Source organism: Ochotona princeps, chromosome 4 (genome assembly GCF_030435755.1).
Source record: "Ochotona princeps isolate mOchPri1 chromosome 4, mOchPri1.hap1, whole genome shotgun sequence".
Lineage (NCBI taxonomy): Eukaryota > Metazoa > Chordata > Mammalia > Lagomorpha > Ochotonidae > Ochotona > Ochotona princeps.
Window position 1 is genome coordinate 109,787,904 of NC_080835.1, and position 26,169 is coordinate 109,814,072.

Consider the following 26,169-nt stretch of genomic DNA (forward strand, 5'->3'; position numbering starts at 1 on the left):
AACATTTTCCTACACAAACACACATACACACACACACACACACAGTTTAAAAAGAAAAATAATGTGGGTTTATATGTTGTTGTATAATTTATCAAAAGCTGTCTTGGCATAGACCGTAAATAGTTGCACATGACTGCAGTCTCCTCTCCTGCCCCAAAAGATTGATTTATTTGAAAGACAGTAGCAGAGACTGACCAATCTTCCACCTGTTGGTTCACCCCTAGAATGACTGGAATGGCCAGGGCAGGGCCAGGCCATTGCCAGGGACAAGGAACTCCACCTGGGTCTCCCGTGTGGGTGGCAGGAACTCAAGCACTGGGGCCATCCTCTCCTGCTTCTCCAGGTGCACCGTCAGGGAGCTGGATTGGAAGCAGAACTTGAAAGGCATTCAAGTATGGGGTGCCAGCATCCCAAGTGATGACTTAACCCATTATGCCATAATGCCAGTGCCTGCCTGTTTGTGTGTATTTTAAAGATGATTGATTTGAAAGGCAGCGTTATAGAAAGAAACAAAGAGATATTCTGTACACTGGTTCATTCCCCTAGATGTCCGCAACAGCCAGGTTTGGGCCAGGCTGAAGCCAGGAGCTCCGTCTGTATGTCCTGTGTGGTGGGAGGGGCCCAAGCCTTCTGCTTTTCCTGAGCACATCCACAGGGAGCTGGATCAGAAGTGGCGCAGTCAGGTCTCATACTGGCGTCTGTAAGAGATGCTGGCATTGCATGTGATGGCTATAACCGTGTACCACTGGTAATTTAGGGAAAGGACTAAGTCTCCACTGCTGACCAGTGTTGCACTGAGTGTCTGGACATGTGTTTGTTATTCCCTGAGGTGTACGTAGGGAGAGGTCGTCTGTTCCTGTTATGCTACCATAATGTCATACCAGCTAAGACTCCCCCCGGGTTTCCTGTTGACCTTGGATCCTAACCAGTCACAGCTTTAGTTTCATGTTCCTATTTTTTTTTTTTTTAATTTGTTTCTTTTTATTTAGATAGCAAATTTTCCAGAAAGTGAAGGTGAGAAGCAGAAAGATCTTTGATTTACTGTTTCACTTCTCAAATGTCCACCATGGCTGGAGCTGAGCTAATCCAAAGTCAGAAGCCAGGAGCTGCTTCTGGGTCTCCCACGTGGGTGCAAGAGCCCAGTGACCTGAGCCATCCTTTTTTGCTTTCTCAGGCCATAAGCAGGGAGCTAGATGAGAAATGGAGCAGCTGGGATACGAACTGGCTCCCTTGGGATGTCAGTGCTGTAGTTAGAGGGCTGACTCACTGAGCCACCACTCCATCCCCTGTGTTCCTGCTTTATTAGTAAAGAGGGGGTAGTTCTTTTTCAATTGACTTTTTTTTTTTAAAGATTTATTTATTTTTATTGGAAAGTCAGATTTACAGAGAGGAGGAGAGACAGAGAGGAAGATCTTCCGTCCGATGGTTCACTCCCCAAGCGGCCACAACGGCTAGAGCTGAGCTAATTTGAAGCCAGGAACCAGGAGCTTCTTTGGGTCTACCATAGTGATGTAGGGCCATCCTCTGCTGCTTTCCCAGGCCACAAGCAGGGAGCTGAATGGGAAGTGGAGCTGCTGGGACTAGAACCAGCGTCTGTAAGGGATACGGGCATGCAGGGCGAGGACCTGAACCACTACACTATCACGCCAGGCCCCAGTTGACTTTCTCATCATGAATGTGGTTGAGCACCTGTTTTTTAGACACATACATGTGCTCGCTAATGTTGAATAAAGCTTTGCCAGCTTTTGGAGGGTGTCTATTTGATATTGTTTGAGGTGACCCTTTGTATCTTCTGGGTGGTGATTTGTGAGATATATATATATATATTTTTGTATATTAGAAAGTATTTTCTTCCAGTCATCTTTTAGCCTTGCATATAGAGCCTCTTACTCTTCAGGCATTTGTAATTTTGCCTGAGAAAAATCTACTGACATTTTCTTTACTGGTTTCTAGGTTTTGAGCCTTTGCTAAACCAGGGCTGTTTAATTTAAATACAGTATAATTGATAGTCCAGTTAAAACAGTTTTATAATTAGGTGGGAATTTCTGTTTGTATTTTTCCAATTATTTCAGAGTTGCTGAGTTCATCTTCACTAACGCGAAGCACTGTGTTTGTCGTACACGTGGCTGTGTCTGGATGCATGTGGGTTAGTCCCCTCGCCTCTAGGAAAGGAGTTCTGCTCAAAAGAGTGAGAGTGGCTCCAGAATGTTAACAAACAGCCTCACTTTCCTAAGCAGGTTGTGGAGGAAAGGCTTTGTGAGCCAAGACAAAAGGCAGTGATGCAGGAAGAGCATCACGCATACCAGTAAAGGCAGCCGACCAGAAACTGTGATGGTGTGGTTAGAAGGAAATGATCACTTAGGTTTAGATAACACACACTGAAGTGAGGAAGTGAGGGAGTGGTGCTTGCTCGATCCACATATTTCTCTGGGCTTGACTCAGGTTCCTTCTGGGGCTGTCTGCTCTCAAGATCAAGCTAGGTCGCTGTACCTGGATAGTGAACTGTGGGCCAGGTAGTGGGGAAAGGTGCTTGTTTCCTGTCTCAGCTAGTTGGGCTAGTTCTTGACAGGGCAGTTTGGTCTGAGGGTCTGAGGTATTTTAAGCAATTGGGCATTCTTTTTTTTTTTTTAAGAAGATTGATTTATTTTTGTTTGAAAGGCAGATTTTATAGTCAAAAGAGAGATGGTAAGAGAGAGCTTCTAGGGCCCGGCAGTGTGGCCTAGTGGCTAAAGTCCTTGCCTTGAACACTCCGGGATCCCATATGGGCGCCGGTTCTAATCCCGGCAGCTCCACTTCCCATCCAGCTCCCTACTTGTGGCCTGGGAAAGCAGTTGAGGACGGCCCAAAGCTTTGGGACCCTGCACCTGCGTGGGAGACCCAGAAGAGGTTCCTGGTTCCCGGCTTCGGATTGGCGCAGCACCAGCCATTGCAGTCACTTGAGGAGTGAGTCATCGGATGGAAGATCTTCCTCTCTGTTTCTCCTCCTCTCTGTATATCTGACTTTGTAATAAAATAAATAAATCTTTTTAAAAAAAAAAAGAGAGAGCTTCTATCTGCTGGTTCACCGCAATGGCCAGAGCTTAGCTGATCTGTAACCAGAGGCCAGGAGCTTCTTCTGGGTCTCCCATACAGGTTCAGGGTCACAGGCATTGGGCCACTCGCAGGGAGCTGGATTGACAGTGCAGCTGCCTGGACACGAACTGGCACCCATATGTGATTGGTGTCACAGGCAGATTATCTCTGCCAACCCCAGTATCTTCATTTTTGCTCTAGGTTCCTGTCTCATGCAGAGATTTTTTTTTTGAACATATTTTAGCTTGTTTTATGGTATAGTTCCATAGGTTCTGGGGTTGCCCTGTGCCCTTCCCCTAGTTTTACAGTGCAATTGGGCATTCTTACAACAAATGAAACTATAAATAAATCTGTTTGGAGGTACCATCTTTAGGTATTGTGTGACCTGTTCACTTGTACATGTGTATTTAAAGATTTATTTAAAATAAATTTATTTATTCATTTATTTATTTTTGAAACTCACAGTTATGGAGAGAGTGATCAGCTGCTTCATGCCGCAAATGGCCACAGTACCCAGGAACCTCTTCCCGTTCTCCCACGCGGGTGCAGTGTCCCAAGGCTTTGGGCCATTCTCGACTGCTTTCCCAGGCCATAAGCAGGGAGCTGGATGGGAAGTGGGACTGCCAGGACAGAACCGGTGCCCATATAGGATCCCAGTGCATGTAAGGCGAGGATTTAGCTACTGAGCCATCACACCAGGCCCCTCTTAAATTATTTCTAATCAGATTTGATTTTGTGTAAATTTCATTACCAACCAAGCCTTAAAAGCCGGATAACCTAAAAGCAGGTGATGTAGTGACTTGTTTGAACCACCCCAAAGTTCCAAGACTTTAGGACTTTTCCATGTTTTGTTTTTGAACCTTATTAGCTTTGCGCTTAGATTTTTCACTTAGTTAAGTTTATTATTAGTGTCCCCCGACTCACCTCTCTTACTTCTGGGAGACATGAAAAGCCCCTGGAGAAATGTGGCTTGTCCCTAGCAGTGAGCCCTGTTGTTTGTTCCCCACCAATGAGCCTGCATTCCGATGGAGCAGTCAACATGTGTTTTCTCTGTTAACTCTTTAGCTCCTTGGTGTTCTTCTATTTCACCAGATAATGACAGTTGTGTGCCACATGTTAAGGAACAAGTAAGACTTTTTGCATGTTAGGAGCACAAAGTCTAGGACTCTGCTTAAATGAAGACACTGCCTTTGTGATTTCGATACAGGTGTTACCCTAGGAAAGCAGGTTTCATGGTTGCTGCTGCTTTTAGATAGCTTGGTAGAGGATGATAACAGGTCAGATGATACCGAGCCTTTTTATTAGGGGTGCCTAGTGGCCAGGCCTTAGGACCTTGGGCAGCCTGGTTGGGATGGGTGAACGCTTCTTTAGTGTTCAGTCCTCAGTGCTGGTTGCTGTGCAGGTGCTGTTTGGTAGTGTTCCTTACCTCCTGTCCCACAATCATGATTGCTTCTTCTCCTTAGGGGAAGCTTCCTACACGGATCACAGTGCCGCTGTCTGTGATTAGCCAGCCGATGAAGGGCAAGAGTGTGGTCACAGCCCCGATTATCAAAGGCAACCTCGGAGCCAAGTGAGTACTGTGTTGTCCTGAAGGAACAAGCGTGAGGTTGAGGTGGTGGGCAAGTCCTAAGTTGGAGTCTTGGTCACAGAATAGGATGGCAGCTGGGTTTTCTTAGGCCCACCTGTGACCTTTCTCCTGTTTTGTGGTCATTAACAGCACCCGTTCTTCAGGTGTTTTAATTAGATCAGGGACAGGCAGGCTCTGTTTTGGTTAAGTTAAAGCGGTTTCATGCTTTCCAGGCTTACATTGTAGATCACGGAAAGAAATAATACAGTATTATAGTGAGTGGGAGATACAGAGGAGAAAAGAAAGAGTGTAGGGGTGTTGGGTAGGAACAGAGAAGGTCCGCGCTGAGCCCTGTGCTCTGAACACCACCTCAGGACCCCTCAGGGCTTCTGTGTCCCTGACCTACAGCAGGGATGACGGGCAAGAAACAGTCATTGTTGCAGTCACAGCATGGCATGTGTGAGAGGCTGTGGTGGGAAGGATTTCGGAATACCCTGCGATACCCTTATATTGTACTCCTGCTTGCTTTCCACAGCCTTGGTGGGTTGGGCCGCAACATCATCCTCACAACCATGCCAGCTGGTACCAAGCTCATTGCTGGAAATAAGCCTGTTAGTTTCCTCACTGCCCAGCAGTTGCAACAGCTTCAACAGCAAGGTCAGGCCACACAGGTAAGGTCTATGGCTAAGTCCTTGCTGTGCCAGGCTTCTCTGTTTTCGCTGCTGTTGATAACTGATGAGCCACTTAACCTGCTAACCAAATCTTTTCTCTTGCAAACAGGTGCGCATCCAGACTGTCCCTGCATCCCATCTCCAACAGGGAACAGCTTCTGGTTCCTCCAAAGCAGTCTCCACTGTTGTTGTTACCACGGCTCCATCTCCTAAACAGGCCCCTGAACAGCAGTGACTGGGAGAGAGAGGACGTCTGTAAAAGACGGGGCCTGGTCTGTCCTGGCTAAAAGGCCGCGGGGAGATTGCATCAATTCTCCAGGCTTGTGTTTACCGCAGGCCAGTGGGGGGATGATGGCACTAAAAGCCTCAGTTCTGCTGCTCTGCCCTGCAGTGGAGCTCTGTGAGAAAGGCTCACTCCAGGAGAAGTTTTTTTAGAGTTGGGAGGAGGTCTCAGTTACATCATGCAAACCCAGTTCTGTGATGAAGAGTCAGACACCCAGGGAAGGCTTGCCAGTTGCAGTGAATGAGCCCCAATCTTTGTGAGGGTTGTTTTAGCTTCTGATCCTCCTTGTGATTTGTGGCCCAGATAGAGTTTTTTGTCCAGAAACCTGGGCTTAGCCCCTCCCAAACTGACTACTCATTTCGATGAGAATGAGAGGATAGCAAGGCTCTTAGTAAGCTGATGGTTGACTTGATAATCACACAGAGAACAAGAGGCTTCAGATGGAATAAACCATAGGAAATGCACTAGTAGGAGGACCTCAAGTGCAGGGAGTTTGGTTCCTCTTCACGGCAAGTGTGGATCTTGATTGTGGTATACACAACTATGTTCCCCTGTTTTAGTAAAACAGGCACAGGGAAATCCAAAGCCAGTGCACAGGGAATAGGGGAATGAGTAGAGATGCTGGTTTTGCAGAACAAACTTTGTCGCAGTTCAGACATGAATTCTGCTTTGCTCTTGTACAAGAGTGGCAGACCCAGCCCTTGAAGCTGGCCAGCTGTTCATGCCAGTTTTTGTTGGAGCACAGCCTGTACCCATTTGTTGATGTATTGTCTATGGCTGCTTTCAGGTTAGAAGGCAGAACTGAACAGCTGCCGCAGATACCATGGCTCTCAGGCCTAAGCTGGTTTTTTATTTGTGTGTGTGTGTGTTTCTTTGTGTGTGTGTGTGTGTTTTCTACATTGTTTCTGTTCCCTGCCCCAGAGATGGCAGGAGGGGAGTGGGCATGCAGATTCAGGGTCTGCCTGGCAGCAACAGTCTCAAAAGAAGTTCATCAAGTTTATCTGGATTTGCAAGTTATTTATTACCACCTGTTTCCTACTTCTCAGTCTGCATCGGCTGCAGAGAGTGATATTCTAAAATGTGATAAATAAGTAATGCACTAGTTGTTAATGTATGCCTCTTGTGTTGTGGGGCAGGAGTGGGTGGTAAAGCTTTTCTAAAGTGATAGAACTTCTCTATTTCTTTTGAAACTATCCTAGTTTTTAAAAATTATCTGTACGGAAATGCAGTGATGTTGTGAGGGGTTGGGGAATAAAGCAGAGCTGGTGGGCAGCGTGGAAATGGCCTCACGGGTGGGTGGTGAGGTGAGCTGCAGGAGTGCAGCTGGAGTGGGAAGGGCATGTTGTCTCACACGCATTGGATTCTTTGCACATTCTGTAAAGGATGTTGTCATCCCCCTCTTAATTGTAAAATGTGTCTTAGTTGAAACTAGAGATGGAAATCCCATCTTCAGGTTGACTTTCAGACTGCAAAGTCATGTTCCCTTTCTGTTCCCTCCTAAGAGGACAATGGCTGGGAAGTATTGTGTTGAGGCTGGGGACAATCCAGTTAGGAGATAAAACTCCATTACAAAGAGCAGAAGTGATAGACCCGAGGAAGACCAAGCCCGGGAGGGCTGAGTAGAAGACTAACACTGAAGTAAAACTAAGTGGTGAGAGAGGGACCTGCACTAAGTAATAAAAATGGGTCTTAAACCCTATGACCTGCCCATGCTGTCCTTGATGAACCAGTCACAGGGAAATGCATTAGTGTTTGTAGTTTGAAGTTTGCATATCATTATTTCCAGGAATCATGTTGCACATAGAAAGCCACGTGACAGTTTCTGAATGAGAAGAAATTGGAGAGCTCCCTTCTGGATTTACTTAACAAATGGCTTTCATGAAAGTAGCTCTGGCATGGAGCCTCAACTGTGTTGCACACTTTGATTTACTGAAGTCACCTGACTGTTCATCTGTTTTTTGTATACAGATGTGTACAGCCTAAAGAGCAGGGATGTAAAATATGGTTCGGTTTTCATCTCAGAACTATTGAAACCACTTCAGTAGTACCCTTGGAACATGCTCCACCTCAGGGACCCTGGGATAACACCAGGTGGCCGTGCCCCATTTCCGGGTACTAATGTGGTTGGGTTGTTGGGAGTGGCCCTCTCCCCACTTTTCCCGATACCCACTTTACCTCATTCCTCTACCCTCCCCACCCTAAACGGTGACCCACAGGGCATGCATCCCTCTTGCCTGTGTAAACATCAAAAATAAAATGAATTCATTATTTTAAAAAAATCTAAAAAATGTATGTGTTTTGAAAAAAATTATGGGTCTGTTTTAAGATGCCAGTGTGCGATGTAGGCATTGTTTTGGCACCATCCAGCGTTGTCAGTGGAGTGGTATAGAAAGGAAATCCACTATGGAGCAGTCACAGGGATAACACTACTGTCTGTGCCCCATGTGCGCCCTGCTGGAGATGGGCAGGGGGTTTCGTGAACAGTTCTGAGAAAACGTGTGGCATCAGAGAACCTCTGAGCTTGTGATGAACAAGTTTGTAAAAAATATTCAGAGCATGAACCTGAGATGTGGTGAATACCATTGTGGCCAGTTTGTGCTTTAATACCATGTGTAGGATGCCAGGGTTGGTCCCTGGTGCAAAAAGGATTAGAAACCATGCTGAATGAGGGCCTCAAAAGGTGTGCTCCTCCTGATCCTTGTGAACCCGGCTCTGCAGAGAATGCATGTTTTTAAATTCCTTTGTCCCCCTTTAAAATCTCAAATGTAGATCTTTTCTATGAAGATAGAATAGACTTCATTTCACTTCAGCCCCTAAGGAAAGGACACGTTTTGCCAGTAAAGTCCTCCAGTACCTGTACAATGAGTGTTTGGGTTCTGTACTCATTTGGCAAACCAAGATGGAAAGTGAAAATGGACTCAGGAATTTACGAATTGTGAAATCCATCTTTTTTTTTTTTTTTTTGGTAGTACATTATTAATCCTTAAGCTGTGACTTGAGCTTTGAAAGACTGACTAGCCACCGGATGTTACCTTTCACTAAGCATTTTTCCCAAAGAGCTTTCGGGGCCTGTAAATGATGATGTGTGAAGTAGCCAAGTGAAGTGGCAGCTGGGTTTGGAGGCCTGTTGAGAACTGGTTCTGCCACATGGTAGCTGTGGCCTTAGGCTTACCAGTTTCTCTGAAGGATTCTGCCATTATTCATGGTGGTGGTAAGAACCAAGTAAGGTTGACACATCCCAGAATCTGAAAAATCACAATACTAATGAAAGGTACAGTTGTTAAGAGCCTTCCGCTTGGTTTTACCCTACTTTTACAGTTTCCAGAACTCAGTATTGAACTCCCTGTACACTTTGACTGCCCTTGTACATACTGTTCTGTCCTCTATGCCTGGAATGCATGAGCTCCCCATGTCCCATCCCTCTCCCAGTTTGTACTTACCTCTCACAGCACCCATCACACTGTTGTAACTCCTTGCATGTCTAAATGAGAAAAGGTAGAAATTTGAGAGACTGTTGTCTCCTTGCTGGAGGACAGATTGCATCTTTAGTCATTTTAGTGCTGAGGAAGAGTGGGTTCTTAGTAGACAGTGATTGAATGAAGATTTTAAAGATAGAGAACCAGGACTAGAGTCAAGCTTCATATTACTAATTTAAAGTTCATATCCTTTGCAGTCCAAGGCCTTCCCAAACCCAACATTTTTCTGTATATCCTTAAACAGTTTTCCTATCCGCATCCTCTGTCACAGTAACTGCAGAGTCCAAATAGCCGAGTTGTGACTCAGCTGGGCTTCTAACTTGGTCCTGATTTTTTAAAAACAACACACAAAATCCTTGGCCTGATTTTGTCTCTTATCAATGGTGGTGAAGATTCATTAGGAGATGTTTAGAAAGTAAGATTAAAACACCAAAGCTTATGAAAAGTTTAAAATTGTGGCTCTAAAATGAAGGTACTGCCATTCACTTAAATCCTGCTGTTTTTCTGATAAAGTACCTGCTTTCTGGAATGATAGGATTTTGCAACATTCAGATCCTGGATTTATTCATGGGGCCACTGTAAAGCTTGCAGTCTTAACTTCTCACACTGAGAAAGCCTTGCTGCTCGTGGGTAAGGATTGCTTCCTTTTTCTTGAAGGATACTACAGGTTGTTACATTTAAAAATTGAAACAGCGAGATAATACAGAAACATCAGATGCCTCCTAATTTCCTACTGAAAATGTCCAGCTTTGTATTCAGTGAGGAGGAGGAAATGCATAGAACCACAAGAGCAGAGCAGAGCAGGTATTGAAATCGAGGGGATGAGCTGTGTTGGCTGTGTTGGTTCAGGTTGGAGACAGCACTCTGCCCTCAGCATAGTCTAGTTTTATTCTTCTTCTGAGTCATCCAGGAGGGCAGTCTGGTCAGTGTGATCTGACTTCAGCTTCTGAATCCCAATGATTTCCCCTCCTTCCTGTCTCTTCAGCCGAATGCAAAACCTGTAGTAGGGAAACCATAAGAACCATTGAGCCAGAAAAAGTTCCTCACCCCTTCCCCAGCTCGCAGGGATGTGAGAGCATTTACTTGTTCTTCAGGCATCTTCTTCATGTCTATGAAATATTGTGATTATGCCTGCACATATACATTTAATTTAATATGCCTGACTTAGACATTTAATTTCTCAGTAGATAAAATGACTCATGGTTAATAAGAAAGCCCTTGAGCTCCCTTCCCTGGTCTGTGTGAGACTTCCTGGGGGAAGTTATCCACTTTTAATCTGGATAAATAAGAAGGGGCAGTGACATGGCAGTAGAATTAGTAGTAGCCTATGCTGAAATTCATCCTTGGTCTATGAGGCTGAGCCATTCACATGGTTGTGTGGCCTTGGATGAAACTGCACAGCCTTTCAAACACCTGGGTTTTCTCCATCTAAGGAGACGTAGTACATGGATGGGTGTTCCAGGGCATTGGGCTAAGTTGCTTCTTGGGATGTCTGAATCCCATACAGTGTGTTTGGAATGGAGTTCTGCCTGTGCTTTTGATACAGCTTCCTGTTAATGTGTCTGGAAAGGCAGTAGATGATGGCTCTGGTACATGGGTGCCTGCCATCCTTGTGGGAGACTACATCAGAGTAGTGAAGGTTAAATTCAAAGTGTTCTCCATGTTATGTGGGACACAGTCTGTATTAAGTAATTAGTAGTAGTCATCACCTACATTTTTCTAGAGAGCTTCTTCCCTGATTCAGTGCTTGATCGTTAGGAGAGCAGGACAAGTCCAGAGATAAGGTGATGAGTCCACAATGAAACAGTGGCAGCAGAGACCACTGATTCCTAATGCACAATGTTTCTCAGCACAGGCGTGAAGAAAACCGAGCTACGTTTGAAGCCTGGTTTTCTAGTCACTGGGACCCAGCCAGGTGACGTCACAAAGCCTTTTGTTTGCACATAAAGGTGGTGATACCTCGCCTGTAATTGTCACAATCTTGCACAAGAGTTGGCCCTTTGCAAGTGGCACTGCCTAGCGGTGGATTAGGTGGAGGACATTTTACATACATACCAGTAAACCAGGAAGTAGTTGGTGGCTACAATGCAGAGAGCAGCCAGGTAGTGCCAGCAGAAACACATGGTAATGAACATGAGGTTTGTATCTTCCTGCTGGTCCCATTCAGGGGTTCCAAATGGTGGGAACAGCACAAATCCAATCTGACAAATTAGATGGAGATGTCAGTTTTGAGAGTTACCCTGCGAAACAAGTGGCTCAAACATGAGTTCCCACACTGCTTAGCACCGATGGGCCTTTCCACACAGCAAAATAGCTAACGAGTTTATTTGGGCTTTAAGCATAGGATGATTTTAAAAAAGTAAAATCTCAGAGACCACATTTCAAGCAAAAATAGTTAAGCAGAGCCTTCATAAGGTACTAGCATCCCCTGTTGCAGAGGGCAGATTGGGAAATAATTCATTGGCTTGCCAGGCACCAGGGGTGTTCAGGAAGGATCACGGAAAATGTATGTTGCAAGAAACAACTTCAGCATGTCTTTGCACCTAATTCCATTTCCCATGAGGTTTTTGAGGTGCCCCCATTTGTTTCACATATATCTGCTTGCTAATGCATCAGTTAGTAGGTAAAATTAGATAGGCCAAAAGAAAAAGGCCACCCACCCCTGTTCCCTTGAATGCCAGTGCTGTGTTCTTGGGCAGCAGGTCCATTCAGGAGACACATGAGCAGGGGTGGGGCTCTTCAGGCTACCTGAGAGGCATTGGCATAAATAATCACCTGCCAGAACCAGGTTCCCTGCAGAAGAACGAGACTGGTTCGGAAAAGTTCCAGCACAATATTGTCACGGAAGATCACTTCCAGGAAGACACTGACACTCCCTCCAAACAAAGCAACCAGCAGCAGGGCGTGGATGTGCTGGTCCAGTGGAGGTCGGTTATGAACATGGTAATAGAAGAGAAAACCTGTCACAAACCAAATAACAACCATCAAGACTTGTTTCTACTCCCGAAAGCTCACTGCCGGAGTTTCTTCCTACACTTCTCTTCAGCATTGGGGGTCAGTGTACATAACAGAGAAGAACAGAAGCCAGAAGCAGCTTAGGTTCACTTCATGGGTATGTGAGAAGGATGTGTCCTTGTAAACCTGTTTGCTAAATTCATGGGATCACAGCAGGCTCAGGGTGTGTAGATGACACATGTTTGCAATAAACTGTATAATTCAAATTCATTGTTGCCCTTACCTTTTCACCTCTCCCTGAGGTATGGAAGTAAATGAGGTGATCAGGTCTTCCCCTCTGAGTGACTGTGATGCCTTTAGGAGAGCTGTTAGCTGAAGATGCCTCCTGGGATCTGGGAGGGAGGTGAGGTAGAGTGCAGAACCTCCTTTCCCTAACCAAATGGAGGTATCCCTTGCATGGTGACACTCGACCTATCTCCAGGATTTTTTCTGTGTGCCTACTTGTGTGCCTACACACATGCATAGGAGTGTAATTAAGTGGCTTTGGGAGCTACCCTGTAGGATCTGTCACCTGAATCATGCAGAGCATATTCAGATTTGGGAAGTCCAGATAGGTGGGTTTTGTGGGAAAGATGATTATATTTGTGCTCTTACAAATTCAACTTGTCCATTTCCTTCCTTTTCTCCACCCATTCTTACCTTCAATAAATACTGACACAGCCATAACCAGTCTGTCCACCCCCAGGGGGATGTGGGTGACCAAACAGGTGAGCATATCAACAATTCCTGAGACTGCAAAGAACAGGTACATGGTGCTGTGCTGCCAGTTCATTAACTTCACCCATTGTTTTTCATTGTAGAGGTGAAGGTGGGGCCCATCTGGAACAAACTGCTCTGCCAGAATTCCTGCAGGGAAACACGAGTAGAAGTGAGACATTATAGGGTGGCTCTGAGACTCAGAGGAGTCAGCAGAAAATAACCAAAACCTTGCACAGAGGTGAGACATGGATGACGGCCGTGGACCAGTGGACATACGTGGCTGCTTTGGGTGCAGCTATTTGAGGATAAATTGTTTTGCCCATACATTTAGCTGTTGTTTCTTTTAGAGGGTTGGACATAGAGTAGGAATGAGTAGCAGAAACGCTACTGCAAGAAAGTCCCCAGGAAGTTTGTCTGGCAGCATCAGCAGAGATGAAGGACGTTGGGCCTCTTGCCAAGAGGGCAGCAAAAGGGATTTCAGAAAGGACTCGTTTGGTTGAAGATAGGATCGGAATGGATACGTTTATGATGGAGATCCCTGTACTTCCTTGGAGAGAAGCAGCTCTCAGGGCTGTGTCTGTTGGAATAGACTTCCAGTGGGTTCCCCTTCTTGATACAGAGTGAACCTGTGAGCCCGAGGCGACCTCCAGCTGTTGTGGAGCTCCAGGAGAATGAAGTGAAGGCCTTGCAATGTGTCTCTGGTCATGCTGTGTCCGAGGTGAGGCCAGAGGAGTGGTGAAGTTCTGTCCTTTCTGGTTTCTTAATGGGTAGTGGAGGATTGCCCTCTGTGCTTTGTGCCAGAGGTAGTCCTGGAGATGCCTCAACACAGCCATCCAGGGCAACATTCTGAACTGTGATCCCTAAACACTGGTTTCTCCCATCAGCTCTGTTCTGAATTCATTAATGCATCATTAATGCGGGGGGGGGGGGGGGTGGAAGGACCAGGAAAAGTCCCAGTTTTAGAAAATGGACTGTTTCCCTGTTGTATCTTCAATACCTAGGAGAGTGGGTTCCTGGTGCCTGGTAAGAATCAGCTAGATAGCTGTTGACTGAGTGTCATTTTCACAGAGCCAGGGGATCAAATATTGGTGCAGGACCCTGCCAATGCCACCAGGGAGTGGAGAGGGTGCAACTTGTCTGGGGAAGGGGGTCTGGGGACATATCTGAACAGGGACCGCTGAGGGCATGCTTGACAGGTGTAACTTCAGTGGGCTTACATTGACCAGGCCACTACACTTGCAGGTATAATCAAGGGAGCTGGGATGGGGTGGTTCAGGAAGGGGAATCTGGAGGGCAGGTCTGGATCACGCCAAGGCACTCACCTCCATCGAAGAGCTGGGTTGGGTTAGCTTGCATTGCCTGCCAGCACACACGAAAGCTGGGGCTGGAGGGCAGGCTGGACAGGTCTAGGCTGTGACACTGGTGAATGCCAGAGCAGGGCTGGAGCATTTACTGGCATAGGGGAGAGCCAGGGATGGGGTGATTCAGTAGGGGGTTTGTGGGTTCTCCCCTGCTGAACTGCAGCACCAATGTGCCCGAATGCTGGGATTGGTGGTGGGCTAGGCTAGGCAAGGCTGTGGCACTTGCTGACACCCGTGAGATCTGGGAACAGGCCAGGCTGTGTCAGGCTGTAGCACCCACTGGTGAATTGAGAACCGGGTTTGGTGGCAGGCTGGACTAGGATAAACCACAGCATCTACTTGCAATTGCTGGGGCTGGGGGCAGACCATGCCAAATAGAGTCACAGCACGTGCCAGCACATGGAGATTCAGGGCTTGGAGCAAGCCTGGTAAGGGAACTTTGGGGAGTCCTCTACTAGGCTGCAGCTCCCACTGATGAGTATGAGAGAGGGTACTGAGGTTGGACCAGGCTGATCAAGGCTGCAGCATCCTGCCAGCACATAAGAGAGCTAGAATGGAGAGCAGACTGGACTAGCCTAGGCTGCAGCATCTCAGTTCATGTGAGAGCCAGGGCTGGTGATGGACTGGGCTGGACTAGGAAAAAGCACCTACCAGCTCATGCAGAAAAAGCAGAACTAGAGATGGGCCTGGGGAGGATGATTTGAGTCAATCTGCCTAGGGCACAGCAACTGCCTGTGTGTGTGAAGGCTAGGCCGTGGGTGGGCGAGGCTGGGCAAGGCTGTACTATGTGCTAAAGGCTGGTTCATGTGAAAGATAGGGCTGGGGACAGGAATGACCAAACAGTTGCATCCGCCTGTTGGCTGGTGTGATAGATGGACTCGCGACCCTGCACCAGCTGACACACAAGTCAAGTTTGAGGACTTTCCAGGTGAAGTTTCTTGGGGGACTTTACAACTAGACTACTGAGCTCAAACTCTGTCCTCAGGGAAAAACCACAAGATGCATGGTCTGACTTCTGAGTGTGTCCAAGCTGGGCCTCAGTTGCTGAGGCCTGTGCAGTGAACAGAACACCCAGATGCACAAGGAAGACTTGACAAGCAGCTCACCTAGGCCAACAGAGGACATCGAGTGCTTTGTCAGAGGATAGAAAACAGAACAGGCTGGGCAGCTGTCTCAGCCAAGCGTTGCAGCAAGTGTCTGGGTGTGTGGATGCACTAAGCCAGCAGACATCAGAAGGATTTTCTCAACCCTGACAATGAGATGAAAATGAGAACTATCAAAACTACTCAAGTAACACCCTTGGAACTCTTTCCCCACATTGGAGTCTTTAAGGTGTCATCAAACAACCGTGCCTCATTCCCAGGTGCTAGTGTAGTCTGAGCAAGGAGCGGCCTGCTCCACTTACTCCCCTGCAGATATGGGAGGAAAAATAAAAGAACTGAAACATTTATCTCACCTACTTTCTCCACAACTCGATCCTCTCTACCCTAGTCAGAGGCCCACATACGTATGCATCCCCCTCAACTATGTAATAATCACTGAGAATAAAAACTAAGAGGCCAAGTGGAATATTGTGGCTTTCATTGTGTGCCTGTTGTCCTCTCCAGCAAAGCCATATGAGCCCTGTCATTGCTCAGCAGCAGAAAGAGCTGACTAGGCAAACAAAGCTAGGGAAGCCTGGCTCAGTGCAAGAGAAGCCCCTGTCCCTGTTTCATTTCCTCTGAGAAACTGAACCAGAGGTGATGGTGGTGGAGTCCATGTGCAGGGTAAGATCACTGCTTGCTGATGGGCTGGGCTGATCTGAGGTCCTGGCTCATTCCTCAGGGGCTGCATTGGGTGGAACATCTCCCTCTGACAGCCCTCAGTCTTCCACTGCCTGCCTCCTAGGCTTCTAGCATAAGCCCCCTTCTCTGAAATGGCTGCCGTGCCCCCTGAGTCACCTACTCTGAGATTCTAGAGGGAAAGGCAATTGGAGGAGAGGAAAGAAGAGATTAAATTTTCTTTCAACTCCACTTGGTACTTTATCATGACCTATATACCTGAATGTAGTCCATTTTTCTATTTCGTGGTATATGTTTTTCATCTAGTATGTATTCTTCTTAAACTTTCCAAAACTATGTCCTCCTGGCAAAACGTGCAGTTTATTTGGTAGTTTTTCTTTGTGCACTGTGACAGAAGGTGCTATTAACTATTCATATTATCAAACTGCACACAGTGGATGTTATGGTAGAAGAGCCTAATGAGCACCTGGAAGCCCTTGTCCTGTTGCCTTTGCCAGTGGGAATATCCAATGGGGACTTTAGAAAGCTTGTGAGAAAGTGGATTTAACTGTAAGGTTTTTTTCAGTATTTAAAAAGTGCTGAAACTCCTGTATAGTGCTTTCAGAATATAAATTTGGGGGGGCTGTTGTTACGGTACATGGGTTAAGCTGCGAAGGAGGCATCCTGTATGAGGGCTGGTTTGAGTCCCATGTAGGAGCCCCGGGCATTCTAGGCTCCTGACTTTTGGCCGAACTCAGCCCTGGTCATTGTGGCCATTTGGGAAGTGAACTGGTAAATGCAAGAGCTCTCTGTCTCTCCCTCTGTAATCCTACCTTTCAAATACATATTTCAGTGAACACCTTTCCTAGTTTTTCTGGTTTGACGTTCCTTTTATTTTTCCCTCTTTTTAAAAAAAGTGTATTTATTTGAAAGAGCAACAGAGAGGAAGAGAACACAGTTGATTGGTTCATGCTACAAATGGGCACAGCAGCCAGGACTGGGCCAGCCTGAATCCAGGGATCAGGAGCTTCATCCTGGGTCTCCCATGTGGAAGGGACATACTTGGGCCATCGGTTGTCTTCCCAGATGCATTAAGCATGGAGATGGATGGGAAGCTTACCATCCTGGATTTTAACTGACTTTCCTAAATGGATGGGATGCCACTGTCGCAAGGGGCAGCTTCACTGCACAGCAAAACTGACTCCTTGAGCTTTTTGAAAACACGGTAGATGCATGGAATCTTTTTGTTGTTCAGTACCAAAACAAACAGATTTTTGCTTATCTGGATAATATGACCCTGCTCTTACCAATGAGTGAAAACACAGTCCTGACTGCAGCTTCGATGATCTCGAGACGTTGGTAGTGATAATTCAGTCTGCTGTTCTTTCTCTTTTGGTGGAAGTATTTGAGCGGGAACTTCACTGACCACCATAATCCAACTATCAGGAAGAAACTTCCCGGGAGAGCGTGGCCCTTGAAGTTCGCCATCAGGGTCCTGGGACACCTAAAAATAGGGGGCAGCTGTCAGGTGGCTGAAGGAAGGCAACTTAACCACGTATTTGTCAGAAAGTCCATTGCATGCCCGAGGATTCTGCAACACAAGCCACAGTGTGAAGAATCAGTTTTTGTCCAAGAAGCTTTGTGGGTCACTGTAGTACCATCTAGAAAGGCAAATGCCACAGGCCTTTCAGCTTTGTGTGGGTAAAATTGAAACACAGCTGAGGGTAGAGGAGACATGAATATTAATGTAAAGAAATCTTCCTAATGCAAACATACAAGGAAACTAGAAAAACATTCAATTACATAGCAGATTTTAATGTATCATTAAACAAGGCAATAAAAAATCAAAGAAATCTAGTAGCTCTACAGTGAGTTGTTACTACACTAGAATGCTTTTTTCTTTTTTTTTAAAGATTTATTTTTTATTGGAAGGGCAGATTTACAGAGAGAGAGAGATACAGAGAAAGATCTTCCGTCCGCTTGCTCACTCCCCAAGTGGCCACATTGGTTGGAGCTGAGCCAATTCAAATCTAGGAAGCAGAAGCTTCTTTTGGGTCTCCCAAGAAGGTGCAGAGTCCCAAGGCTTTGGGCCATCTTGTACTGCTTTCCCCGGCCACAAGCAGGGAGCTAGATGGGAAGTGGAGCAACCAGAACACAAACTGACACCCAGATGAGATCACAATGCTTGAAGGGGGAGGATTAGCCAATTGAGTCAATACACCAGACCCACCAGTATGCTTTAATGTAATAGAAAACAAAACAAAACAAAACAAAACAAAACAAAAAAACCAGAATAACCCATAGAATAAGAGGCAGGGCCTGATGTGAAGGCTCAGTGGCTAAATACTTACCTTGTGTGCACCGGGACTCCATCTGGGTGCCAGTTTATGTCCTGGCTGCTCCACTTCCCATCCAGCTCCCTGCTTGTGGCCTGGGAAAGCAGTCGAGGACGGCCCTTGGGACCCTGCATTCATGTGGGAAACCCAGAAGAAGCTCCTGGCTCCTGGCTTTGAGCCTGCTCAGCTCTGGCTGTTGTGGCCACTTGGAGAGTGAGTCAGTCGCTGAAAGATCTTTCTGTCTCTCCTCCTCTGTATATCTGCCTTTCCAATAAAAAAAATCTTTTAAAAAATGGGCGAAAGACACAAATGGGTGATTGTCAATATGACATAACTGATAGTCATGTCTCTCTTATCAGAGATGTACAGTGAGAGCATAATGTCAGTTTTCATTGACTTTGAACCATTCAGGAACTCAAAGAGCCCCAATGTGCATAGCTTGTTTTATCTATGGCCGTTGGCTGATCCTGTCACCAGCTAGAATGTCAGGGTTGTTTCACATCCTACACACTGAGAACCGACATCTTTTATCAGGAACGTCTATGACCTTATGGTTTTTGAAAGTCAAATACCATGAAAATCTTATCAGGAAAAACAGAATCCTACTATGCTCCCTAGAGAAGACTCTGAACTCTTTCAGCTGCTTCCGCTGATGATTTACAAAACAGAATTCTACTTGCCTTCTGCCATTTGTTGCCTTAGCAGTGTCAAGTACTATTTGTCAATGTCTTGGAGTCCTCTTAAACCACCTTGCCCTCTTGTGTACCCATTCATTTTTGCAATCATCACGTTATGCTCGTTATCTCATCAATGTCTTTCTTATGGCTCTGTAAGTCCAAAGTCCTTACCAGAGCTAATTGGACATTTTATGATGCGGCCCTGGTTGTATGATCAGTCTCACTAAGCACTTGCCGCTGCCGCCCCGAGCCGCGCTGTGCTTTCAGACAGTTGGGTCTAGTTCCTTACTGCATCAGGGTCCTGCATGACCTGCTCTGTCTAGAATAGTGGCCTCCACCAAGAGTCTCCATCACTTTATTCCATCATTTTATTCATGTCTCTGCTGAAATGTCTCTTTAATTCTTGACTATTCCACGAAAACTGGCAGATCTGCACCAGTTTTCAATCCATGAGTACTTGGAAATTTTCCTCCAAGTATGGATTATTATCTGATGTTATAGATCCCTCTTCTTTTCTATTAAGCACCTGTCTGCATCCACCTGAAGGCAAAGCCCCCATGGAAGTTGAGATTTCATCAATTTTATTATGATATTCACAGTGTTTGCACAGGGTCCAACATATGGTGTGCATGTAGCAAATGTTTGCATAATGAGTGAATTCTGATCCAAGCAGTGTACCATGGGTTATGTTTTCTTCAACACTGGCTTTGTTCTGAAGCCCAAAGCTGTCTTCTTTCACTTTGATCTCCCATATACCCATTTTGTTAGATTTTCCTATGTAAGACCAAATAGATCTGTCCAGCTATGTTAGCACCAAATGACTTTATTGGCTTTAATTTACTCCTAGCATTTTCTTTTACACAACTTTTCAACCTGTTACAAATGGAGCCTGTTATCTATCTATCCTCCTGGAACACCCGAACACGGCCTTTCAAATTATGTGCCTTTTTGCTATCTTGGATCCCCTCTTTCCTGAATGCCATTTGTTTTCCTTTCCTGTTTTAATCCCGTTAATTTACCTCTAATATTTTCCAAAATATAAATTAAAGGGAGAGTCAGAATTTGCACGATTGACAGTCTCTGCCTTTTTATTGGGTTTCTTTTAGTTCACTCATATTAACGGAATCCTCAAAGTAGTTGTATTTGTGTCTGTCATTTTGGTATTTATTTTCTGTGTATTTGTGTGCTTTTCAGTCTTACTGAATTATACTTGACAAAAATGATAGAATTCCAGGAGTATGATGTAATGGTTTGATAAAGGTATGTATTGTAAGATGATTGCCACAATCAAGTTAAAATATGGATCACTTCACAAGTTCTATTTTCTTCTTTGAGATGTGAGTACCCAAGATCTACTGTCTTGGCCAATTTAAAGTACACAGTGCATCATTTGTTAATCACAGTCACCATACTGTATGTTTGGCCTAGAATTTATTTTGCTTGTTTTATTGCTGCAACTGCTTGCCCTTTGACAACATCTCCTTCCTCCCTCACTCCTCCCACATCCTGGTAACCACTCTGAGAACTGTTCCTGTGAGTTTTTTCCCCCCTAAGTTTCCACATTTAGATAACTAAGTGTTTAACTTTCTGCATCTGGCTGGAATAAACCAGACATAATCTCTTCCAGGTTTATCTATGTTGTAGCAAGTGGTAGGATTCCCTTCTTTCTTACAGGCATGAGATAATGTACTTGTCCACCATGTTTTCTTTATCCACGTACGTGTTGCTGAATGCTAGGTTGTTTCCGTATCTTGGCTGTTACGAGCAATTCAGCAGTGAACATGGGAGTACAAATAGCTCTCTGAGATAGTGATTTTTATTTCCCTTGATTGTGTATCCAGAAGAGGATTGCTGGATTATATGGTAATTCTATTGCAAATATTTTTGAGGGAGCCTGAATACCGTTTATAGTGGTTGTACCCATTTCTATTTTTCCAGCAGTGTATAAAGGTTTCCTTTTCCCACATCTGTACCAACACTTGCTGTCTTTTGCTATTTTGATTACTGCCCTGCCAGCAGGTGAGACAATTTCTCCTTTGACTTTCATTTGCGGTTTCCTGTTGATTAGTGGTGTTGAGCACTTTTTTCTGTATCTGTTGTCTAATATTCATGTCTTCTTAGGAGTAAAGTGTATTCAGCTGTTAAAATTCTTAATGTTATTTGTTTTAATTTTACATGAAAAGAAGGCAGACAGAGAGAAACATATAGAGAAATCTTCCCTCTAGTAGATGATTGCACTAGCTGAGGCTGGGTGAGGATAAGACAGGGAGCCTGGATTTCAGTATCAATGTATGTGTCAGGGACCCAAACACTTGAGCAATCACCTACTGCTTGCCGGAGGTGCATATTAACAGGGAGTTGGAATTGAAAGTAAGGCTGGGGGCCCAGCGTGTTAGCCTAGTGGCTAAAGTTCTCGCCTTCCACATGATGGGATCCCATATGGGCGCCAGTTCTAATCCCGGCAGCCCTGTTTCCCTTCCAGTTCCCTGCTTGTGGCCTGGGAAAGCAGTCAAGGACGGCCCAAAGCCTTGGGACCCTACACTCGCGTGGGAGACCCAGAAGAAGCTCCGGGCTCCTGGATTTGAATCGGTTCAGCTCCAGCCATTGTGGCAGCTTAGGGAATGAATCATTGGACAGAAGAACTTCCTCTCTCTCTCTCTCTTCCTCTCTGTCTATCTGACTTTCCAATAAAAATATATCTAAAAAAAAAAAAAAGAGAGAGAGAAAGAAAGTAGAGCTGGGACTTGAACCTAGGGACTCCAATATACAGAAATCCCAAGTAATTTTTTTGGTTTGTTTTTCTTTTTTTAAAATACTATTCAATAAAAAGCATTATTTCCTTCTTCATTTTGCTTGAAAGATAGGAAAGAGGAGAGTGATAAAAATCTTCTGTCTACTGGTTTACTTCCCACATGCTGACAGCAGGGTTGAACCGGGTTGAAGCGAGGAACGGGCTGGGAACACGGTTCACATATCCCATGTTAGTGACAGAAACCCAAGCACATCACTTGTTACCTCATGCTTCCCAGGGTGTGTACCCACAGGATTCTGGAATTGAAGTGGAGCTGGACTCAAATGTCTGCCCCTACCTGCTTTTAAAACTGTGCTGTTTTTCATGCTATTGAATTGGACTGTTCCTTATATATCTTCTACATTAACTCTTTATAGCACACAATCATATTGCAAATATTTTCTCCTATTCTGTGGCTGGCTTCTACTCTGTTGCTTGTTTTCCTTGCTGCACATAAGCTTTTTAGTACTATGCAATATTTATTTTTGCTTTGCTTTTGTTGCCTGTGTTTTGCTGTCATAAAAAAAAATCATTGCCAAGACCAATGTCATGGAGGTTGTCCTCTAGGAGTTTTATGGTTTCTGATTTTAGATCTAAAACTTTCTTCAATTTTGAGTTGATTTTTAACTATGATGATGTAAGATAAGCATTCCCGCCCTCTCTCTCTTTCTCTCTCTCAGTATGTGGATATCCAGTTTTTTCAACATTACTTATCAAAGAGATTCTTCTTCCTCCTGCATTTATGTTTGTGGCACCTTTGTTCCAGACTGGTTGACTTCGCGGGAATGTGTTTATTTCTGGGCTTCTGTTCTGTCCCATTGGTTTTATGTACTTACTTCTTTATGGCATCACCGTACTATTTGATTCCTATAGTTTTTCAATCTAATTTGAAATAAGGAAGTGTGCTGTCTTCACCTTTGCTCTTCCTAGTAAAGACTGATTTAGCTACGTGGAGTCTTTATGGTCCTATCAGGGTGGGGAATGTCTAGCCCAGGAGCTGTAGAAATCATTTGATCTGTGAAACCATGTAGTCTGGCCCTACCAAACTGATAGCAGCAGGACTTAAAATTTTATGAATCTGTAGCAGGCTACACAACAGCATGAGCCCCAATTTCTCTCTTTTATTGGACTCACCTTGTTCTCATACTGTTTTTCTAATTTCTTGGAGTTGCCTATCTATGTTGCCTTGTAGATCACTGAACATTTTTCAAAACAGTTATTTTGATTTTTTTTTCAGTCAGGCAATATTATTGCTTCTTTGGTATTGTCATACTCTCTTGATTTTTTACGTTTTTTTTTTTTTAAGATTCATTTTATCTTTATTGGAAAGGCAGATATACAGAGAGGAGGAGGAGAGAAAGAGAAGATCTTCGCTCCAGTGATTCACTGCCCAAGTGGTCTCAAGGGCCTGAGCTGAGCTGATCTGAAGCCAGGAGCCTGGAGCCTCCTCTGGGTCTCCCACACGGGTGCAGGATCCCAAGGCTTTGGGCCGTCCTCAACTGCTTTCCCAGGCCACAAGCAGGGAACTGGATGGGAAACAGGGCTCTCAGGATTAGAACTGGCACTTATATGGGATCCTGGTGCATTCAAGGTGAGGACTTCAGCTACTAGGCTATCGTGCTGGGCCTTACTTTTCACATTTCTTAAAGTTTTTGCTCCTTTTTTCATATTTGAAGAAGCAGTCACCTCCTTTAACCTTCATCAGTTAGCTTTTCATCTCTATAACCAAAATATCCTGGAGAAGCTACTTTTGAATAAAAGTTTATTGTTACTGGTGGTTTTGGAGATTCATAGTCCGAGACTGAGTGGTTTCATGGGATTGCTGTTTGATAAGGGTGGTGGAGAGCAAAGTGCGTGTGGATGGAGAATCACATGGCAAGCCAAGGAACAGACTGCTCCAGGTCCAACTCAGACTTCTTAATCAACTAGCTTACGAGAACTACCTTCCAAGCGCACACACCTCATGACTAAAAGTCCTCACACCTGGTCCACCTCCTGGGTACTGTAGTTGGATCCAATCTTTACTCTTAATTCATTATCCATTAACATACGACCTTGTAGGACGATACCTTTAGCACAAAGGATTCTGGGGGCAAAGAAAAAATAATGTTAAACCACACTATTGAAAATAAAATGCATGGCTTCACCAATCAGTCTGACTAGTGAGTCTGAGGCTCTCTCAAAGCTTTTCTACGGGCATGCTTTTTCTACACCTTGTATTACATCTCATGGAGGAATTCCAAACATCTTGTGCCTTTTCTCAATCCCACTAGGACAGGCCAAGTTTGTGCATCCTTTTCAATACTAGATTTAACCCATCTTGTGCATGAGATGCTTGTACTTGCTGTTTGTGGGGATGCAGCTTGGATGCCAACCTGGGAAAGCAAAGTGTATGTAGCATTTGGAGTGCCTGTGGTTCAATGTGGGTTGTATGCAGGTCAGGCACTCAAGAGGTTCATGTGTGGGTTTCCTGACAGGTCCACAGGCCAGTTAGGTTCTATGATCTCTCTTCCTAGTTCCTAGCTTCTCCCAACAGTCAGCATACCAGTCACTTCAGTGTTCATATGAGAGAGAGAGAGAGAGAGAGAGAGAGAGAGAGAGACTCCCTTCATGACTGGGAACTGGGTCCTCGCTCCATTCTCACCTTCTTTTCAAGTAGTATTTTTGGAAGTCTGCTCTTAGTGCTGAATCATCATTCGTTGGGGAAGCAGTGATGTGCATAAACTAAAACTGTTCGTTTGTGCATCTGTTCTTGGATTTTATGGCTCAGGATTGTTAGAGCGTTTCCACTAGATTCCTGGACTTGCATTAAGGTTCTCGGTGTGTGAGTAGTTGTCTACGGGAATGCGTCTTTGGGAACAAGAATGGTGGTGGAAAGCTGTGTTAACTTTCCGATGTTACCTCCCCTTTTTCTTGTAGGGCAGTTCTGTTAACAAGAAGTATTTGTTTTGCTTATCTAGAAATGTATGTATGTTATCTTCATTTGTAAGGAATAGCCTCATTGACACAGGTTTCTTGGCTGGTAGTTTTTCTTGTCAATGCATTGTACTTTATTTCATTGACTTTTGGGTTCCGGTGTTACTAAGGCGAAAATAACCACTAATCATATTGTCCTCCCTCTACATGTTGTTAGACACTTTTTCCTCCTGCTGCTTTCTGGATTGTTTTGGATTTGCCAGCAGTTTGAGTATCACATACACATGCATGATTCTTTTTGTGTGTGTGTGTTTAGATTTGGTTTTGATTGATCACTCTCTAATTGAATCATCAAGTTAATATTTTATATCAAATCTAGGAGATTTTCAGTCATTTTTAATTTAACATTTTTCTCTTTTCTGTCTTGGAATTCCTATCACATGTATGAGGACACATTTCTCATTTGTCTCAAAGGCTCTGTTCACGTGTCTTTATTCTTTTTCCTCTATCTGTTCCTGAAGTTGGTTCATTTTATTGGTGTATTTTCAACTTCATTGATTCTTTCATTATTTCAAAATTTACTGTTGAGCCCATCTAGTGAATTCCTCTTCCCTTTTTAAGATTTTATTCTATTTATCTGAAAGGCAGAGTTACAGAGTGGAAGGGACATCCATATACAGAGAGAGAGAGAGAGAGAGAGAGAGAGAGAGAGAGAGAGAGAGAGAGAGAGAGAGAGAGAATCTTCCACTCAATGGTTTACGTCCTGATTTCCTGCAATATTAGGGCTGCAGCCAGAAGCTGTAGTTCAGGTTAGGCTTCCCATTTGGGAAGCAGGGATTAAATTCATTGAGCCATCACCTGCTGCCTCCCAGAATACGTCTAAGCAGGAAACTGGAATCAGGAAAGGGGCCAGGACTTGAACTCAGACACTGTGACATGGGATGTGTGTTTCCCAAGCAGTGTCTTAACCAAATGCCTGTCCTGAAAACAAAGCATTTTAGATGCCAGCTATGCATTCTGCCTTTCCAAGGGAGAGTTCCCCCCTCTTTTCCGTAACTTTCCCTTGCACGATGTGCAGATGTGATCTCTGCTCAGTTTTACTATTCTTGGTTTTGATTTATTGCCTTACTTCCTAGAGATCACCTTTTTTTTTTTTTTTTTGGTCTGTATTGCTCATGATTCATAGTAGTTGGTCCACTTTGGGGGCTAAGATTTGCTTTCAGTCCATCTTGAATCATGTATGGGTGGACTAGCGACGTCTAGTTTACAAGTCTCCATTGCCTTTCGCTCTCTGCCAGTCTCTCTCTGGTCTCCCTGGTTCTCAGTCAGCTGAGGATAGTGGGAGAGTTAAGCTCAACTCTTCTAGGACTCCCTCATTTCCAAGATTTCCATGTCACAATATGGGTTGATTTGCTGCTTGCTCAGAGCTGTGAATTTCCTCTGCTCATTACCACACATTTACTTTTGTGAAGAGCTGCAAAGTCAAAGCTTTCCAATGTCCTTTCTACATGAAGTCTGTTTTCATAGTCTGGAAAGTCATCGACT

At 44.8% G+C, this 26,169-nt stretch overlaps 2 protein-coding genes across 5 annotated transcripts in view; one reads left to right on the forward strand and one right to left on the reverse strand.

Moving 5' to 3' along the window:
• Positions 1-6,452, forward strand: part of NFRKB (nuclear factor related to kappaB binding protein) — a 35,969-nt gene extending 29,517 nt beyond the window's left edge. For all 4 annotated transcript variants that reach the window (XM_058664108.1, XM_058664109.1, XM_058664110.1 and 1 more), the window contains exons 24-26: positions 4,536-4,642; positions 5,175-5,310; positions 5,420-6,452. In XM_058664108.1, the coding sequence (XP_058520091.1) occupies positions 4,536-4,642; positions 5,175-5,310; positions 5,420-5,545 (369 nt within the window). In that variant the 3' untranslated portion in view covers positions 5,546-6,452. The remainder of the gene's footprint in view (positions 1-4,535; positions 4,643-5,174; positions 5,311-5,419) is intronic.
• A 3,477-nt stretch (positions 6,453-9,929) lies between these two features.
• Positions 9,930-17,404, reverse strand: TMEM45B (transmembrane protein 45B). The gene is made up of 5 exons (XM_004593281.3): positions 17,212-17,404; positions 12,724-12,930; positions 11,845-12,029; positions 11,125-11,270; positions 9,930-10,067 (listed from the first exon to the last, which is right to left on the reverse strand). Exons 1-5 carry the CDS (start codon positions 17,390-17,392, stop codon positions 9,956-9,958), a joined length of 831 nt encoding a protein of 276 aa, XP_004593338.2. The 5' UTR covers positions 17,393-17,404; the 3' UTR covers positions 9,930-9,955.
• Positions 17,405-26,169: the final 8,765 nt, after the last annotated feature.